At 44.3% G+C, this 18,906-nt stretch overlaps 2 protein-coding genes across 9 annotated transcripts in view; one reads left to right on the top strand and one right to left on the bottom strand.

Annotated features, from left to right (window-relative positions):
• The window catches only part of ANO7 (anoctamin 7), a 34,512-nt gene extending 22,183 nt beyond the window's left edge, over positions 1-12,329 (top strand). Inside the window, exons 14-24 of one of the 3 annotated variants that reach the window (XR_014565072.1) lie at positions 409-507; positions 597-699; positions 1,530-1,641; positions 3,824-3,878; positions 4,613-4,710; positions 5,288-5,427; positions 5,831-6,036; positions 6,269-6,411; positions 7,769-7,873; positions 9,596-9,715; positions 11,267-12,329. Coding sequence is in view for 2 of the 3 variants with exons in the window: in XM_083741813.1 (XP_083597939.1) it covers positions 409-507; positions 597-699; positions 1,530-1,641; positions 3,824-3,878; positions 4,613-4,710; positions 5,288-5,427; positions 5,831-6,036; positions 6,269-6,411; positions 7,783-7,873; positions 9,596-9,715; positions 11,267-11,326 (1,227 nt within the window). In the remaining variant the exon portion in view is untranslated. Of the gene's footprint in view, positions 1-408; positions 508-596; positions 700-1,529; positions 1,642-3,823; positions 3,879-4,612; positions 4,711-5,287; positions 5,428-5,830; positions 6,037-6,268; positions 6,412-7,768; positions 8,007-9,595; positions 9,716-11,266 lie in introns of those variants that run through there. The other 2 variants (XM_083741813.1, XM_083741814.1) reach the window with 2 other exon arrangements.
• A 2-nt stretch (positions 12,330-12,331) lies between these two features.
• Positions 12,332-18,906, bottom strand: part of HDLBP (high density lipoprotein binding protein) — a 55,106-nt gene continuing 48,531 nt past the window's right edge. For all 6 annotated transcript variants that reach the window (XM_083741781.1, XM_083741779.1, XM_083741783.1 and 3 more), the window contains exons 23-28: positions 18,712-18,846; positions 17,308-17,451; positions 16,893-17,078; positions 15,892-16,008; positions 15,537-15,665; positions 12,332-14,545 (exon numbers count right to left, since the gene is read on the bottom strand). In XM_083741781.1, the coding sequence (XP_083597907.1) occupies positions 14,459-14,545; positions 15,537-15,665; positions 15,892-16,008; positions 16,893-17,078; positions 17,308-17,451; positions 18,712-18,846 (798 nt within the window). In that variant the 3' untranslated portion in view covers positions 12,332-14,458. The remainder of the gene's footprint in view (positions 14,546-15,536; positions 15,666-15,891; positions 16,009-16,892; positions 17,079-17,307; positions 17,452-18,711; positions 18,847-18,906) is intronic.

Raw genomic sequence — 18,906 nt, 5'->3', positions numbered from 1 at the left:
CTGACTCCTCACTGACACTCTTCTGCCTCACTAAGGGCAGTTCCACACAACACATTTAAAGCATATCCAATGCACATTTAAAGCAGACGATTCCCACCAAAGAATCCTGGGAATTCACTGAGTGACTTTAGGCGAGCTGCTATGTCTTGCAACCTAACCTACTTCACAAGGTGGTTGTGATAAAAAGTTGATTCTATGGAGGAAAGACATGATGTAAATGTAAACAGATAAAAAGAAATAAAAATCAGATAAAACCACATGCCACCTTGAGCTCGTTGGAGGCAGGAAGGATGGATATAAATGTAAGTAAATAAGTAAAAAAAAGCCCTCCCCAAGTCAGATCCATTTACAATAATAAGACAGCAAACTCATATTATTAGTACTCATTCAGCCTGGTTCTGTCTTCAGATTGCTGTGGTGGTGATGTTCCTGATTTCGATAATCCTTTACCGGGCCATCATTGCTGTAGTTGTAGCCAAGTCTGGGAAATACCTTCTTGTAGCTTCGGTAAGACACTTCCATGACTCTCTACCACTCTAGCTTAGGTGTGCTATTTGCATTTGGACTTCACATTCTCTCCCGTTTCCCCCTCTTAGGCTTCTCGTATTGCTAGCCTCACTGGCTCAGTGGTGAACCTCCTCTTCATCCTCATCCTATCAAAAATTTACACTTCACTGGCACTTTTTCTTACCAAATGGGGTAAGTAGGCTGTATCTGGAAACACCGAAGCAGGTTCTCAACCTGAAGGTGCAGCTTCTTGAACCAAAACATTAAACTGGGGCTTGAATTTGTGGGAGAGGGACAGGGGCAGGTAAATAGAAGATCTTTATTGAAATCCACAAGCTTTACTTCCTAACTCACCCTAATATTAACTAAATTGTGCCTTGCCATAATCTTCTAAAAGCACCAGCTAAAGTGGGTGACACTAAATGTTTTTATGGTGGTGCATAGAATCTGGAATCCCCAAAAGAGGATTTTTTTACTATCTTCTTAGTGCTTGGTTTAGATCTTTGCTGTGAATTTTGGATGACATTTTGGAATATTGTCTTGCTCTGACCTTTATAGTTGTTTAAAAGTCTGCCTCTTATTTTTCCTGCACATTCTTCCTGTTTAAATTTTGGGATCTTGATTGCATGAGCATCTCCCTCATTAGTAGGCAACCCTCTACAGACATCTGCACTCAGTTCACAGGCATCCAGAGAAGGGTTTGAGTGAGTCTGGGGGCACAGCCTCACTCTCCTTCCATACAGTACCACTACATATAAAATAAAGGCGTGAATATGGCTTAAATCAGAAATTACAAGAGTTGTTTTTCGTCCATCTCAGCCACAGTATTTAATTAAACTAGAAGGTACTTGCAACCCACAATGTGCATTAGAATTCTGTGACACTGAGATGGTTGGGGGTGGAGTTTGAGTCTCCTTTGTTCACTTAAAGAACTAAGGATGCTTCTGTTGTGATTTACCACTGAGAGGACTTGGAAGTTCCCACCATTCTCGTGGTACTCTCTTCTGTTTTTTCTTCCATAGAGATGCATCGTACACAGACGATGTTTGAAGATGCGTTCACCTTCAAGGTGTTTGTCTTTGAGTTCATCAATTTCTACTCCTCTCCCATCTACATTGCGTTCTTTAAGGGCAGGTAAGCTGTTTTGGAGATGGGCCGCTTCTCTAAAGTGGATGCCATTTTCCTTTGTGGCCTAGGCATACTTGAAAGACTCATCTGCACCATTGAAATATGCCCCTACTACACGCTCAAATTTGTATAATACTGTATCCTCCTTTCCCATAATTCTGTTTCCATAACATGATATCCCATCTGCATTCAATTTAGAGAACAGGACTGCTTTCGTTAGTGTGGGAAGGATACAGACATACTATTGCCTACATACTATTGTAGGTGATTTAACCATGGCCAACCTATGAGGAGAGCCCTATCTCTTGGCTGTGCTGTGAGAACAGGATGCTGGACTAAATGGGCTATTGGCCTCACCCATCAGGCTCTTCTTAAATTCTGCCCCCCCCCAACAATAAAAAGCTCTGCAATGTTTTTCAACACTGGGTCTCCAGGTGTGTTTAGAAAAATCATTAAACTGCCTAACCAAATCTATACATATATATTTTTCTATGGTGTAGATGTTGGGCCGAAACTCCCATCATCCCCAGTCAGCTTAGTCAATGGCCAGGCATGTTGGGAGTTGTAGTCCAGACATATCTGGGGACCCAAGGTTGAAGAGCAGTAGTCTAGGCCACACAGAAAAAGAGTGGAACTCAAGAAGGTGAGGACTTCTAGCCATTCTTTTGAAGTTGTGGTCTTGCTCCACCACTCTTACCCTCATCCAAGTTAAATTCAGTAGCAAAGTGATGCTTCTTCTGATCCAGCCAAGTCTCAGATGTAGCAAAACTCAAAATTCAGCAGGAACTCTAGCTGCAAGTAGTTGCTATTGATAGCCATTGAGGAAAAAGTGAGGCCCTGTTGCCATCTACTGCCCAGAAGTAGTTATAATTTATAATGTGAATCCTCAACTGTGAGTATTAAAAAGTCAGACTGGTTGTAGGTGAACACAAGACTGAATGTGCCAGCTATGTTAGTTTGTGATGTTTGCAATGACCTGGGGATCCTGAATCCAGGCATAGCTGGAAGGTTATGGTGGAAAGACTGATTTCTTCAGGTCAAACTAATTATTATGCATAAATAGTAAAACTCTACAGACCTTAAAAGAAGAAAAAGAAGCTATTAGGAGGTAGTGGTTTGAAGTAGAGAAGTCCTGGAGGAGATCTTGACCTGTAAGTAAATGTTGCATATAAATGTGTGTAATAAAATCAATTGGACCATCTTTAGGACACATCTAAAAACCTGGCTACCTGTGAGGGTGTGAACAGACAGGGGAAAGGTTAAGCACCTCTCAAGGCTTCTCTGCTTCAAATTGTCCCTGGCCAAACTGTCATTTTCTAAAAAAGAAAAGGGGGGGGGGAGAGATGAGGCCCTTCTGGTTGTTCTGCAACCTGCAGAGATCTTTTTGTGCATTTTCAGTAGGGAGGCTTTCTTATTGAATTAAGGCAGGCACCAGCACTGATGGCATTTTGGTGTCTGCTAAAAATCATTTGTTCTTTTAAGCCTTTGTTGGACATTGATATTTCGACCCATTGTTTGCTGCCATGTTATTTATTCTGTAAATAAGTTTTAATGTTGTTTTGCATACCACCTTGTGATTGTTGTATGAAAGACAGTTTAGAAATCATTAAAATAAAAATCAGCAAGGGACCATTGCGGATTCTTATGTACATGCTTGGAGAGAGAGCGGGGAATTCCTGCCCCCCTTTCCCTGTAATGTGCTTGGACCACCTGAAGTTAGTGCATTTCAGGATTATTGCTGTGCAGTGGAACCTCATGTTACGTACCGTCCTCCTTGCAAACGCTTCGGGTTACGAGCTCTGCTAACCCGGAAGTAGATGCTCCTGGTTGCAAACTTTGCCCTGGGATGCGAGTGGAAGTCATGTGCCAGCAGCGTGGCAGCAGCAGGAGGCGCCATTAGCGAAAGTGCGCCTTGGGTTATGAACAGTTTCAGCTTAAGAGCGGCCCTCCGGAATGAATTAAGTTTGTAACCGGAGGTACCACTGTACTCCTCTTTTCTATGAGTCTGAGGGTTGTGTTGGCTGAGCCATTTGAGGCAGCAAATTGTATGAAGGCACCTTGTGATTGGTTACAGTAGATGGCATTCTGGTCTCTTTATGCACAGAGTAGGGTGTTTATGCCTCGTGTAAAGAAAGACCTTGCAGCTGACTGTCTTGGCCTTTTATTTTTATACTTTCTTCACCTTCAGGTTTGTAGGCTATCCAGGACGCTATTCCACATTGCTGGGTATCCGCAATGAAGATGTAAGTATCTAAAAAGAGAGCAGTGCAGGACATGGACTCTAGAAATAACAGTTGATTAGGGGTTGTTCTAGAGTGGCTGGCACCATTAGCAGCCCGTAAGGTACGTTTAAGACTGGAGTTAAACTCTGTATAATAAATGCAGCAATAAAATAAAGAAGGCACCCTCTTTGCCAAGGAAACAGGGTCAGCCATTCCAAAGGCAGAGGCCGGATAAAGAGGGCATCAGGCTCAATGCTGGGAGTGGATGTTTCTCTAAAAACCAAAATAATCCCTCTTCTAGCTCCATCTATCCAATGTCAAGTGCTTTTAGCCAGATTATTATTATTATTATTTATTGAATTTATATCCCACCCTTTATCCTTAAAGAGCACAGGGCATAAACAGATATACCATTTAAAAACAAAACAAAGCAGAAACAGATTTTGACGTTCTGAAAGCAATTACATTTAAGGGCATACAATTAAAAAGACTCATTCATTCTTTCCTTCCCCGATGTTTTAATGTGGTGGAAATCTTTTAAGTAGGCATGATGTGCTCTGAGACCCCAGTGTTTGGTGTAGAGATTCCCAGGGGAGTAGAGAATTGAGGTTTCCTTTTCACCAGCAGCAAATGAAGTAGCTAACCGGTCTCTAGACTGTTTCTCTACAGATGAGGGATCACATGACTAAATGCTTCTCCATATAATTGTTTCTCTGCTGCATCATCCTTCTAAAGCCTCTCTCTGTTTTCTCCAGTGTGGTCCAGGTGGCTGCCTCATTGAACTTGCCCAAGAGCTGCTTGTCATCATGGTGGGAAAGCAAATAATTAATAATGTGCAAGAGCTCCTCATCCCGTGAGTCTTTGTGATCTTGTGCTTTGCTGCAATGGACTATTCAGACGTGGCCAGACCTGTAGAGAATCAACAAGATGAACAGACATATCATCCCCCAAAATATATAGATTTTCACTAATGTATTAATTTTTGTGCACATTTCCCCCTAACGTAATATACATTTTTGTAAAGGTTTGGTTGGAGAACTGCATCATAAAATCTGGATAAGTGCAAATTTTGAAGGAAGGCTATATTTCCGTTCTCATATTGTTTCAGGAAGTGCTAATTTGATATGCTGCTTTAAATGCAAACTGAATAATTTTTTCTCCTCCATCCCTACCTCAAGATGTTGTGGCACTACACCTCTGTCAGCCCTAGCCAACATGGTCCAGTGGTCAGGGAGGACAGTAGTTGTACTCAAACAGCTTCTGAAAGATGCAACGTTAGTTACTCCTACCCTATAGTTTCAATTCTGGGGCTAGATCAAAACTCTGTCTAGGCCTAGATGCAGACATGTAGCCACTAATTGATCGTCTCTTGTTGAACAATAAGAGGGCAAAACCTGAACATGTTAACTGTGTCTTCTTGCTCTCCACAGGAAGTTGAAATCATGGTGGCAGAAGCGGAAGTCTCACTCTAAAAGGAATGAGGGCCAGGAAAGCTCCACGAAGCAGCTCTGGGAGAGTGATTACGAACTGCTGCCCTATGAAGGGCTCTTTAACGAATACCTGGAAATGGGTACGAATCATTTGGGAAGGAAGGAGATGAGCAACTGAGGACAATTCCCTGACAGTTGAGGGCTTAGTCTGTGTAAGTGCGTGAGGCACACTGAGTCCTGTATCTCGCTTTGACTATACCATGTTCTCAGGTCAACCGTTCTGGTTCAAGAGCACTTGTGCTTGTTCCACTCACCCACCAGTTGGTAGCCCTAGAGGAGTGACAATTAGAATACATGGGCTCAAAAGCTTTACTCAGGTCAAAAGAGTGTGTGCATAACCTCCTAAGAAAAGGAACAACTTGGCAAATGCTATCCAAAGTTCCTGTGGACAGAATTCTTGTATGGGCTCACCTACATTATCTCCTGCATGGGATTTCTTTGTGCTTGCCTTCCCTTATAATGTCTTCTTTCTTTCCTCTTCAGTCCTGCAGTTTGGCTTCATTACCATCTTTGTGGCCGCCTGCCCCTTGGCACCTCTCTTTGCCTTGCTCAACAACTGGGTGGAAATTCGCTTGGATGCTCACAAATTTGTTTGTGAATACAGGCGGCCGGTTGCTGAGCGGGCCCAAGGCATGGGCATCTGGTTCCCTATCCTGGAAGTCATCACACACCTGGCAGTCGTTAGCAATGTGAGTAGCGCTGGGTCAAGGTTCCCTGCGTGCAGCAATACTGAGCTGACTTAACGGTCTGACTTAATAGAAGGCAGCTTCCTGGGTTGCTATGACTTTGCGGAAACTTGATACACATGTTGTGTAAAGAAGTTGGAGTAAGACAGAAAAGTGGGTAGATGTGTTCCATTTAACACCTGGAAACGAAATGGTTCTTTAGACAGAGACTATTATTGTGCCTATCTTGTTCCAGGCCTTTCTGATTGCCTTCACCTCTGACTTCCTCCCTCGGCTATATTACCAGTACACTCATGCCAGCGATCTACAAGGCTACATTGACTTCACCCTGGCCTATGCCCCAAAATCTTTTGTCCTGGAGCACAATGTCACATGCAGGTAGGATCTCCCACTTTTCTGTCTCAGCTGTCTTCTTTATGGGGGACACTGTACAGGTTCATTGCTTCAAAAATTAAACAGAGGGCAGGTTCTTGAAAAATAGCTTGCCTATTTTGGGACAAAGTGTTTTCTCAGAAAATCAGATAGTGCAGGATTTTTAAAAAAATTGGAGGGGAGAATCATGGACCGCGGCACATGGAATAACATACCACATACTGTCATAAACATCTGGTATGGCAACCATCCCTTGTGGGAAAACTGGTATAATATTCACCAAGAAACCAAATACAGTGAGATGTGTAGCATGTTTACTCAGAAGTACGTCTCTATATGTTCTGTGGGAAACATAGGAAGTTACTTTATATCAGGGGTCACCAACCCTTTTGAACTAGTGGGCATATTTCAAATTTTGACAAAATGGTGGGGCCATCAGTTTCAAAATGGCTGCCATTAGTGGGGAGCATAACACAAAATGGCTACCATGGTGAGTATGGTATAGGACGCAGAGGCAAGTACCCCAGTACAGTGGTACCTCGGGTTAAGAACTTAATTCGTTCTGGAGGTCTGTTCTTAACCTGAAACTGTTCTCAACCTGAGACACCACTTTAGCTAATGGGGCCTCCCACTGCCACCGCGCCGCCGGAGAACAATTTCTGTTCTCATCCTGAAGCAAAGTTCTTAACCCGAGGTACTATTTCTGGGTTAGCGGAGCCTGTAACCTGAAGCGTATGTAACCTGAAGCGTCTGTAACCCGAGGTACCTCTGTACAAGGAAAAACATACAAGGTAGCCACACCACTCTACAGAAATTGCTTAGAGGGTACCCACACATTTTGTCTTATAACTTTCTTTCTAGGAGGACTAGGTGCTGTGTTGGTGACCCCTGCCTTATGCAGAGTCTGACCATTGGCTTCAATATTGTTCACAGTGACTTTGCAGCAGTAGTCTAGGGTTTCAGGGGACATTCCCAGTCCTACTTAGAGATGGATGCCAGAGACTGCACCTAGGATTTTCTGCATGCAGTGCATATGCTCTGCTTGAGCTATGTTCCTTCCCACCAGGCTTGTTCCCAGAAAAGCATGTATAGGAATTGCAGCCCTGAAAATAAGCATCTTTTGGCTCCCCCCCCCCTTGCTATAACCAAGTGGACAGACAACTTAATATTAATCTTTAGAATGACAACCAGGATCTGAATGCAGAAAATCTACTCAGGTCTCTGTTAGTTTAACTAAAGGGAATTTAGTGGTGGCTTACAGGAAGGCATGGAGAGAAGCAAGACATTTAGTTTGTTTCCTGCAAATGTATGGTTGCTATGCTGACTACTTCAGGGCTACTCAGCATACCTCTTTAACTTACAGCTCTATCTCCTCAGGTACAGAGCATATCGAGAACAAAGTGGCAGGTATTCACTAGCTTATTGGAATCTACTGGCAATCCGCCTTGGCTTCATAATTGTATTTGAGGTTTGTTTCCCTCCAAGTGTCCCCAAAATGCTGCTCTACAAACAAGAGGTCCCATTCACATCTACCCACCTATTACAGCACTTACCATATTTGGGCAGTCCTGTTTGGATTACATCACATGGTGGTGGAAGGAAAGGGGTTGGGGGAGATGAAATTGTTACTGGAATATGCCCCTGACCCAAAACATAACTTTTTGCACCAGCTCACTTGTTGTTTGCAGTCCTAATGTCATTATTTGTTTATAAAGACCCAGTGTCCTACAGTAAGGTAAAGGTAAAGGGACCCCTGACCATTAGGTCCAGTCACAGACGACTCTGGGGTTGCGGCGCTCATCTCGCTTTATTGGCTGAGAGAGCCGGCATACAGCTTCTAGGTCATGTGGCCAGCATGACTAAGCCGCCTCTGGTGAACCAGAACAGTGCACAGAAACGCCGTTTACCTTCCTGCCAGAGCGGTACCTATTTATCTACTTGCACTTTGACATGCTTTCAAACTGCTAGGTTGGCAGGAGCAGGGACTGAGCAACGGAAGCTCACCCCGTTGCAGGGATTCGAACCGCCAACCTTCTGATCGGCAAGTCCTAGGCTCTGTGGTTTAACCCACAGCACCACCCGCGTCCCTAGTGTCCTACAGTACAAGATGTCATATGTTGACTGGAGCCTCGGAGACAAGGTTCAAATCCCACTCAGCCATGAAACTCACTAGGTGATCTTGGGTCAGCCTGTCTCTTCACCTAACCTCTCTCATACGATTGTTATGAATATAAAATGGGGAGGGAATAAAAGGCGAAAGATTTATACGATCTGAGGTGAAACCAGAGTGGAATAGAGTCATGTACTACACCTCGAGTTCCTTGGAGGAAAGGTAGGATATAAATGTAATAAATAAATAATCCTCTCATTCTGAATTCATTTCAGACATTGGCACGTAGGCAACTCTGTTGTTAGTGTGTAGGACCTTAAAAAAAAAAGGAGCCAACTGTGGTTGCAAAGAAGCTATTTAGCTGCCTTAAGTCCCAGTTTGGGGGGGAAAGGCAGGTGATGATGATGATTTCAGGAACCGGTGCTGAGATGGCTTTGATGGAGCTGCCGTTTCTGCAGAATTTAGCAGCTACTGCATATCTGGTCCAGGCAAGATGTTAAATCGCTCCAACTGGATGAGGTCATTGCTACATCCTGGTCAAGAGTCTACTGATAGTGCCACCAGGATGTGCCTTGTTCTGTAAATAATCTACAAATGCACCTTCTTGGTGCTTGTGGAAGTCCTCTATCCCAGCTTATTCAAAGGGAAATGGAATTTGTATAGTAGAGCAATCTGTATCCCATGGATAGCTTGCTCTGTGCTGATCTGTACATAGTACAACACTAACTACTTTTCTATTTAGTTTCGATGTAATAAAGGTGTCACATTTTAAGACCACTGTAGTAAAGCTACATGTGCACTAGTCCTGCTTTCTGGGACACAGGAGATCCCTTATCATCTTTGATAAAGCACCCCTTAATTGGTGAGATAGGCTCCAGTCATATTTTCACTGCAATTCCATATAACTGGCAGGGTGGAAGGAGGAGACATACACTGGAGTCAGACATGCAGCAGGATTCCCCATCCATCTAGTTCTGAACAGCTGGGCCAGATTGCTGCTGCATGGTCCTGACTTGCTTGCTCCCACTCTGGCAAATTGGGCCACTGACTATCTGCAGCTTTCTTGCCTCCTTTTCCCAGCACGTGGTCTTCTTCATTGCACGTCTGATTGATATGATGGTGCCCGACATCCCAGAAGTGGTGGAGATCAAAGTGAAGCGAGAGCAGTATCTAGCTAAAGAGGCTCTGGCTGAGAACAAGGTAATCGTTTATTTTTAAATATTATTTTGAATCGGTACTTGGATTTTCTCTTCCAAAGACCATCTAAAGTGCTTAATGCCATAAACCTTAACCAAAACTGAGTCACACTGTTCCTGTGGTGAATCCCCTTCTTTGTCTCCTGGAAGAGGTTTCCTTTTACAGGACTAGGTAAAGCAGCAAGGTTCACTTGCTGTCAGAAATATAGGATGTCAATTTCCCTCCCTTTCTCAGTAAGCAGCCTTGCAGCTTATGAGGGTAAATATAACCTTTGTTTCCTGTCTGGCACATGAGTACACGTCCATTGGTCTTTGTCAGGGAATCTTAAGTCTCTGTGCCCACACTGTGAACCATGATGGGGGAACAAAAGTGATCAAACACACAAGAGTAACCCCTCTACCCTACCTACATTCCTCCCCAAATAACCTACTTTTACCTTGATACTATATTAGAGTTGTATCTGGTGAACTTGTCCTTCTGCTTGCACAACAGAATTGCCCTACTCCATTCCTTGCGTGTTTGGGGGTTCCCCCAACCCCCCAAAGCAGATTTTTTGGCGGGGCAAGTAAGTTCTGTTGCACAAGCAGAAGTCCTTGCACTAATTGGACAAGTTCATTAGATACAAACCCACAGTAACAGTGTTTCCCAAACTTAGGTTTCCAGCTGTTTTTGAACTACAATTTTCATCATCCCTGGCCACTGGTCCTGCTAGCTAGGGATGGTGGGGGTTATAGTCCAACAACAGCTGGGGACCCAAGTTTGGAAGACTGTGTTAAAATAATAGCATAGTAATTTTCTTGTATTAGATAACTAGTGACACCAGTCTATCTGTTGTGGGGGGTGTACCTTATTTTTGGAAGCTGGTATCAAGAACTGGCAATTTCAGCTGCTGTTTGCGTTAAGTTCCAGCCTGTATGTCAACACCAATCTTTCTGACACATGCCTTTTAGGGGAAGGTCATATATTTTTCCTAGTATGTGTCATTTGACAAAGCAAAGTAAGATTCTGGAGGTTAGCTCACCCTTTGATCCCACATACGGCCCCTCTGCTATCATTCAAAGCATATTGTGGCAACAATCTATGGACAACTCCATAGAATTTTTCTAAGAACAAGCCAAGTTTCAACTCTCTTGGTCTCAGGTGTGTTGACTTCAAGGTATTAGGAATTTTGGGCTTACTTTTTTGAAGCAACTTTACTGCTGGGGTGTTACGGTTGAGTGAGCTCTTTGCTTAAACTGCATGCTCCAATTACTTTACCGTATCTCAAGGGTGGCAATATTGAGGTTTGGGTAATAAGCAAATTGAAATGTAAGCTGTGTAGAACTGACACAGCTATGTATCTTTAGGTGGTATAGCAGCTGTCAGTGCACTGGCATCGCTTACCTGGCTTCCCATCACAGAAGTCACTGTAGGGCCAATCTGTCATTCCACCTACAATGTGTTGACCTCACCATCATTGTCTTGCCTGTTAGTTATCACCAGCGACCTCCACGTTGGGAAGCCAGGTAAACAATGCTTCTCTACCCTGTTGACTGTTGATTTCTCTTGTGACAGGCCCTCACCGAAGTGATAGATGTGAGAAATCCAACCCCTCTGGCAGAGAAAGCACCATAGTAGGCTCACGATGCTGAAAGACATTCTGGTTTTGATCCAGGCCAAGTTGCCAAGCTTCTGGAAGAGCAAGGGGTGGGGAGGTGAGCAGCCTAGAAGAATTTGACAAAAAGTGACACTTCTCTGCACAAGTGCTGTACTGTAGAAGGAGACTTGGAGCTTTTAAAGGCTTCAGGAATTTGATCGATCCAGCTGCTGCTTTAAGGACTTTGAGAAGTGTTAACTTGGCAAAGGACAAGATATATATGGACAATGGATTAATCTAACCAACTCACTCATCAGCTCTGCAATCATTTGCCTAACTGAACAGCTTTGTCAGGCCTTCCATGTCCTCACGCCCAAGAAGTGACTTCTACTGATAATTATAGAGTTATAATCTAGCAGTGAGCACAGAGGAGTCCTACATTCCTGTTTACAAAGAGGGAGGGCTGCTTTTTAACTTGTGAAGAAGTACTGCTTAGTGACAATGAATCTTCCAAAGAGGGAAGAAGCTGCATCACTTGAATGGCTTATAAGAGTGAGAGCTGCTCTGATGAGCTAAGGGCAGATTATTGGAGAGTAGCTGTGCACTTTGCTTAGTATGCAGTGGCCAGCTTAACAGAAGATTACTGCTTGAGAAGGCAACCATTTGAGAGCTTGTACTGAGCTTCACAAGCTGCCTGCTCCCCTCTTCCTCTCACACAAGCAAAACAAGACTGAGTATTTTCTGCACATCAGTTTGAATCTGCTTTAGCTGGAAGCTGCAATGTGGCATATGCCAAATACTAGTGATTGCAATCATGATTAAACAGTACCCCTGCTGACAGCAAATGGACAGAATCTGTCCAACATTCAGTATGAACAGCTAAAAAGTGCAAGTTCTTTTACAATTGTTTGGAATTAATTGTGAAAGGTTAAGAGTTAGCAGCTGTTCAGTATTTCATTAGGAAGGCTGGTAGAAATTTTGAATTAGTGACTTCATAAAAACACACTAAAGTATACAGAAAATAAAGACAACCACTCAAAAGCTGTTTCAGGTTTTATTTTATTTTTTTAGAATTTATAAAATTCCAGTGTCATCCATACTCATGAGCCTTTATACATGTTTTGCATATAATCTCCAAATTCCAAAGTTAAGGCCAAGGGATCATTGCCATGGAAACATAATATGGAAGACATTAAGAGGACATGGAGCACACCTCCGCAGAGCATCTGCTGCAGACTACATGGGACAGAGGGGGTAGAGTACTCTCAACAGTTTGAACAAATGGCTGGGTTGGGGGGCCATGCTCAATGGCAGTTGAAGCCTAAAAACACATGTGCAAGTGATGTGACTGACATTCAGACACCAGGTATACTACTGGCAATACATTAAAACACTACTACCCTGTTTGTCTCCTGCTCAGATAGTAAGAGGGCTTGTCCTGCCCCAAGTGGAATTAGCATAGAGAAACAAATCTCTCCTCCCTTCAGCTAGGTTTACTGAAAGAAAGAGGCTTTCCTTCCCATTGGGCTAGCGGTCAAGAAAGACAAGAGCCTTGCAGACCTTTTCCCAGTATGTATTAACGGGGGCATAAGCAATCCTGGGGTTCGGTTCTTAGCTAATGGCTCAGAAAAGCTCTTTGGAGGGGAAGGGAGGCAGTAGGCAGAGAGCAGAGTTGGCACCAGACCAGCCCTGGCACCAGCACCTTAGGCAGAAAAGATATATATATATACCATGTAATGGCTGGAAGAGCAGCTTTAATACAAGCAGCCTTGTATCGGTTTATGGCAGCAGCTAGAATGCAGAAACTACTGTTGTATGAGGGACATGACAAAAGGACAAAAACATTTGCTGCCAGACTACAGAAAGGCCTTTGCTGAATGTAGGTATTCTCTCCTCCCCTCCAAGAGAGGCTTGATTTAAGACTGAACTGCAATCCAGCTTCTTCAATTTAAGTGAGAGCCACTCCTTACCTTCCTCCCTCCCCAAGGCCTAACTTTTTGTCACAAGACTACAGGCCAAATTATGTGACGGTGGTTAAGACCATCTTAGTAGGAGGGGATGTTTGATGGCATGTAGCCAGGCTGAAGCCACACACAGATCCCTCTGCTCACAGAGGAACAACAGTCATGATAACAGGAAGCAAGAGGGGTTTGACTGAAGAAGCAGGCCACTGTCATTCCGGCTTGAGGTAGAAAGAAGGCAATAGTAAAAAGCAAAAAAGACACACTCTGAACCCTGGTATTTAAATGCCATCACTATCAAGCCTGGGGAGGGAGAAAGAGTAATGTACCCTCTAACACCACACTAATAGCTCACCACCTTCTGTGACATGCTACCATGGCACTTTTGGTTGAACCAAGTTTTGTTAGACCCAATAATACTGTCAGTTTTCTGGTTCCACTCAGCCATACTACTGCTGGGAAGGGAGAACAAAAAAGAGTGTACGTGTCCAAACACTGGTGATGAGCCGCGATTCAATACTCACACCAACAAGGGGAGAATTTTGGTACACTCAGCGATGCAGACTAACACAGCAAGGGTTATGCCCCTCTTAGTGCTTCCTGGGGCCGTATCTCCAGGCTGAACCTCCACCTATCCATTCTGGCCAATTTCCTCTCCCATAGCAGTATTAGATGGGTGCGTGTTTTGTTTTTTGTTTGGCAGTTGAAAGGGAAAAGTTGATTGCACTCTACAAAGGTAAGGCCTTGGAGAAACAGGGCAGGAGGGGAAAAGATCAAATATTTTGGCTTTGTAGAAAGTTGAGGAAATGCATTTCCTGAGGTTGAGAGACAGGAAGTAGATTCCTAGCTGCAGTGAGGAGATCTCCTAATGGAGCCTAGAGTGCTTTTTGCAAGGTGTACCTGGGAGGTTTGGTTACTACACCATGGCCAACATGAGTGAAAAGTTGAAAGGCAAAAAAAAAATAATGTATGTGTTTTAGGTTGGAATCTACGTGGAAAGTTTCTTCCAGGGCAAGGAGAAAGGAAAGAGTCAAACTGAAGCATAGTGAGGCCTAAGCGCAGGGACAACAGAGAACCTCAAAAGGGGTAGCACTCTAGTTTCATTAAGAGACCCCCATGGGCAATCTGCACTGGATCCAGCCACTAGATCAGAATTCAGAAAGGAAACCTTGTGGCAGGTGGCTGGACAAGATTGCTGCTTCCACGCTATTACCGCTTAGGACCCCAAGGTAGAGTTTTGGGGGCCACCTGAGCTCCAAAACTTGGAAAATCTTCAGAACTGGTCATGTCAGGGGCCTGTAAGGAAACAAAAGCCAAAACCATAACTAGTACAAGTGCTATTGCTGCATTAAACAACATCACTGACTGTATATGAAGAGGAACTTAACTTCTCTACAGATCACTACCAGCCCCGAAAATGCACCAAGAATGATAAGCTGTGAAGGTAGTGTCTCATCCACTGCTACTACAGACAGCTTGAGGGAAGATTTTTCCAACAATAGTAAAACAGCCTCTTCCAAGATGAGCCTTTAAAAAAACCCAGCTGCACACTCAAGAATGAGGGGCAGAGCAATACAAACCTCCCTTCAAATGGGCTGGGTGGAGGGTTTGGACTGGAGAGAGAGAACTCTCCAGGCTAAAGCTGGCTTGGTCTCACTGCCATCATGTGACAGCATCAGGCCCAACTGCCCTGCACCCCTTTTTCCGTGGCAGCTACCCTGCCTGCAGGGAATGAGGATATAGAATAGAGTTCTACAGTAGTATGATGCAGAAGGAAGATGGTGGAGGTTGCAATAATCCACACCAGTGTTCATAACCCATTGGCAATTTACAGTATTTTTATGAGTGGCGCTGGGAGGAGTAATTGGCTAGGTAAGATGTATCTGGCCTAGCGTCTCAGGTTGTAGTGCAAAAATTCCTGGCTGCTAGGGGGAAACAGACACTGTTGGAGGGCAGGTATTGGGAAGAGAGGGAAAAGGATAATAAAAAGAAAGGATGACAGAAGAGAGGGGCATACGCATTACGTTTTTCAGGGGTCAGGTGTGTATCAACTTCCATAGTCCATTTTGCACCTGTGTGCTGGCCCCCTAACCGGATACGAACATTATGACAACAAAAGTGGTGCCAGAGTCTCTCGCACCACTCCATTTTCCCTTTTTCCTCCTTTTTTTCACTCTTCACACTAATAAGAGGATTGACTCTTAACTTTATAATGAGGACTCATCTCTCCAGCCGAAGTCCTGGCCATCCTTTTACAAAAAGTAACTATCGAGGAAGCAGCACCTACCTTCTCGGTGTTTCCTGGTGTCCAGGGGGCATCTCTCACGACAAATCCCTTTGATGCAGCCTTAGCTTCCCCATGAGCAGGTGGTTTCATGTAGACTTGCATTGCCTCATTGTCCACCACATCTGCCAGCTGCAACACCATACAAACAAGTGTGGTCCAAGTTAGAGATGTTTATCGCAGCACAAATTCATGTGTATTACACACACACACACACACTGCAAAAGGAGCAGTGTTTTCTTGATATCACCCACATGGGGTGTATACATAAGAAGCAAGCCGAGAAGTTTGGAAGGTCTACATACTGGCTTCTCTCAAGTACTAAAAACTACCTGGATTTAAGAACTCTGACACTCACATATTCCTCCTCCAGGTTCAGGATATGATCAATGGCTTCCTCCACATTCTCAGGGAGTCCAGTCACAGTCACACAATTTGGATCAGCAGCTCCACTCTGGGGGAAGCGGATGTCCACCTGGAATGACAAAGATTTCAGATCAGCTAACAAATTAAGAGAAAATAGGTCTTTAATTGTCTCATTTCCCTGCATGCCATACACTAAAAGGCTAGAGAAAGCAGAGTGATGAAGACAATACCAGAATATTGAGAGGCCTGGCTTAATTTGTTTAGGTCCCCATATAATAGTGATGGGAGAATCTGTAGTCTTCAAGATGTTGTTGAACTACAACTCCCATCACACCCAGCCTGCATGGGACAATCAGGGACGATGGGAACTGTTTCCTATCCCTGGCATATATTCCCTATTCCCTATCCCTGGCATATAAATCAAGTCGTAGTCATATTTTCACAGTTGTACAGATTTTGTTTCTGTGCAGTGACTGAGTGGAAGCCCTGTCTTGTGCAATTCAGTTGAATCATCAGCATTTTTTCCTGACATGCTCTTAAAGGTGTTTGAAGACCATCTACAGTTCCTACTAAAAGCAAGGGTGCATGTCTGGGCAGCCACTAAGTTATTTTCTCACTACAGTTGTACATTGGAAGTCGAACGGAATCTGTTCCGGAAGTCCGTTCGACTTCCAAAATGTTCGGAAAGCAAAGTGTGGCTTCTGATTGGCTGCAGGGAATTCCTGCAGCCAATCGGAAGCCGCGGAAGCCCTGTCGGACGTTCGGCTTCCAAAAATAGTTCACAAACCAGAACACTCACTTCTGGGTTTGCAGTGTTCAGGAGCCAAAATGTCCAAGGCGTTCAACAACCAAGGCTCGTGCTCATAATCTCACTGCACAACCAACCAAGTGCCAGGGTTCTTGAATGCATTCATTACATTCAGCAAAAATAAACACCTCTGTTGTCACAGATGACACCATCGGTCTATCAGATACCATGTGCCCTTTACATACCTTGAACTCATCCATGATCTTGCGGATGGCTTTCCCCCGCGCTCCGATAATGCGGGCGTGAACACGATGGTCCAGAGTGATGTCCTCAGATACCATCTGCTCCAATTCACCAACAATCTTCATGATGGCATCTCGGGCAGATTCAGTATTCTTCTCATAACCAGTGATGGTGATCTGATCCTGGGACTGAGGCGGAAGTTTGAAGAGTTAGTCCCAGGCCCCTAAAGACAGCAGCACATAGCACAGGTCTCTGTGGCACGCAAGGGCCAATAGCCCGACAAGGCCGCCAAAGAGGCCATGATGGAATTGAGCAGACGGTGCTCACTGGAGCTCTGCTCAAAGGAAAGCCCCCTCCATTCTGTGGATGTGGGTAAACAGCCTCCCCCCCACCAGCCTCTCTCCCAGAGTTCCTCACCTGAGATTCATCATCCTTATCTGGAAACTGTATAGTGACATCATGCTCTGTGCGGATTTGAGTGATCACAGCCCCTTTCCTGCCAATGATTTTAGGGTGGTATCTGGGCTCCACAGCAACAGTCAGCTTAAAATTTCGCAAAGCCTAGAATGATCAAGAGGGATGTTTTTAAGGATCTGCACAGCTGCTGCCTCTAATTAGGTGAATTATTTGTATCCAACTTTGGTAAATGTCAGATTTAGCTACATAACAGAGGAGTCCTCATACGATAGTAAAAAATATGTTTAACTCCCATCACCTAGAGCTGATAATGCCTTAATATCAAGCCCTTGCTCACATGGTTTTAATTTTTAGAAAATGTATTGGAACATTGGACCTGAATCACAAAAAACTTGCACCTTGCATTGTAAACACTGGTCTTCATAAGAAGTATTATCTTACAAGCCCACAGAGCATCCCTGCCTCCTGTTGTCTCTCCCATATTGGGAGAATACTTTTGCCTTAGCCTTCCACTCTCTTCTAGGTGGCAGCGATGTGATATAAACCTCTTAGATTTAAATCTTAAAAGGTAAAGGTACCCCTGACCGTTATGTCCAGTCGCGAATGACTCTGGGATTGTGCACTCATCTCGCTTTATTGGCCAAGGAAGCCGGCGTACAGCTTCTGGGTCATGTGGCCAGCATCACTAAGCTGCTTCTGGCGAACCAGAGCAGCGCACAGAAACGCCGTTTACCTTCCCGCCAGAGAGGTACCTATTATCTACTTGCACTTGACTTGCTTTTGAACTGTTAGGTTGGCAGGAGCTGGGACTGAGTAACAGGAGCTCACCCCATTGCAGGGATTCAAACCGCCAACCTTCTGATCAGCAAGTCCTAGGGCTCTGTGGTTTAGACCACAGCGCTACCCACGACCCATAGATTTAAATCTTATTACTCCTAATTCTCATGCTCCAAATTATTAAAGCCCTTGGCTCACCTTTCCTCCTTTGTTTTGCTTCATACCATCTCTTCATGCCCACACCAAGCTTTTCCTTGCAACCAGACTCAAAATTTCATGATTCAGAAATGCTGTTTTCGTACATGGTCTGGGACTTCAGTCTAAGCCTCAACTGCAAGTTCTGCCAATTGAGGCAGTGCTAAGACAGCAACAGTGACTGCATGGCAGGAATACGTACTAACCCAGAACTACAGAGAGCCACACTCCTCACCCTCCAACATTAGGCATTAAAGCATTGTCTGCATTAACTCATCCTGCTTAAGGCTGCTGACAAGATCCCACAGTCTCTTCCCACAGCACCACTCTTAAATAAAGCAGGACTAAAATATAGATCTTTTAATTGTTTTTAATATGACAAGGCAGCTGGGAGAGACTGACAAATCACAATGGTTCCGGCACAACACATACCCGATCCTCTTGCTCAGCTTGCAGCTCCTTCACCCTCTCAAGAAGTCTGGCCTTGGCACGGTCCAGGTTAGCAGCAAGCCCACTGATAGAGATGATGTCAGACTGAAGCTCTGGGGCAGGGACTTGGATGTTCACCTACAAAAAATTCCAGGCAGCTATCATTATGTCAGGAGTGGGCAGTTGTTGTATAGGAGC

Source organism: Podarcis gaigeae (genome assembly GCF_964106915.1).
Source record: "Podarcis gaigeae genome assembly, chromosome: 5".
Lineage (NCBI taxonomy): Eukaryota > Metazoa > Chordata > Lepidosauria > Squamata > Lacertidae > Podarcis > Podarcis gaigeae.
Note: the sequence above shows the minus strand (reverse complement) of the source record. Positions and strands in the feature narration are given on the sequence as shown.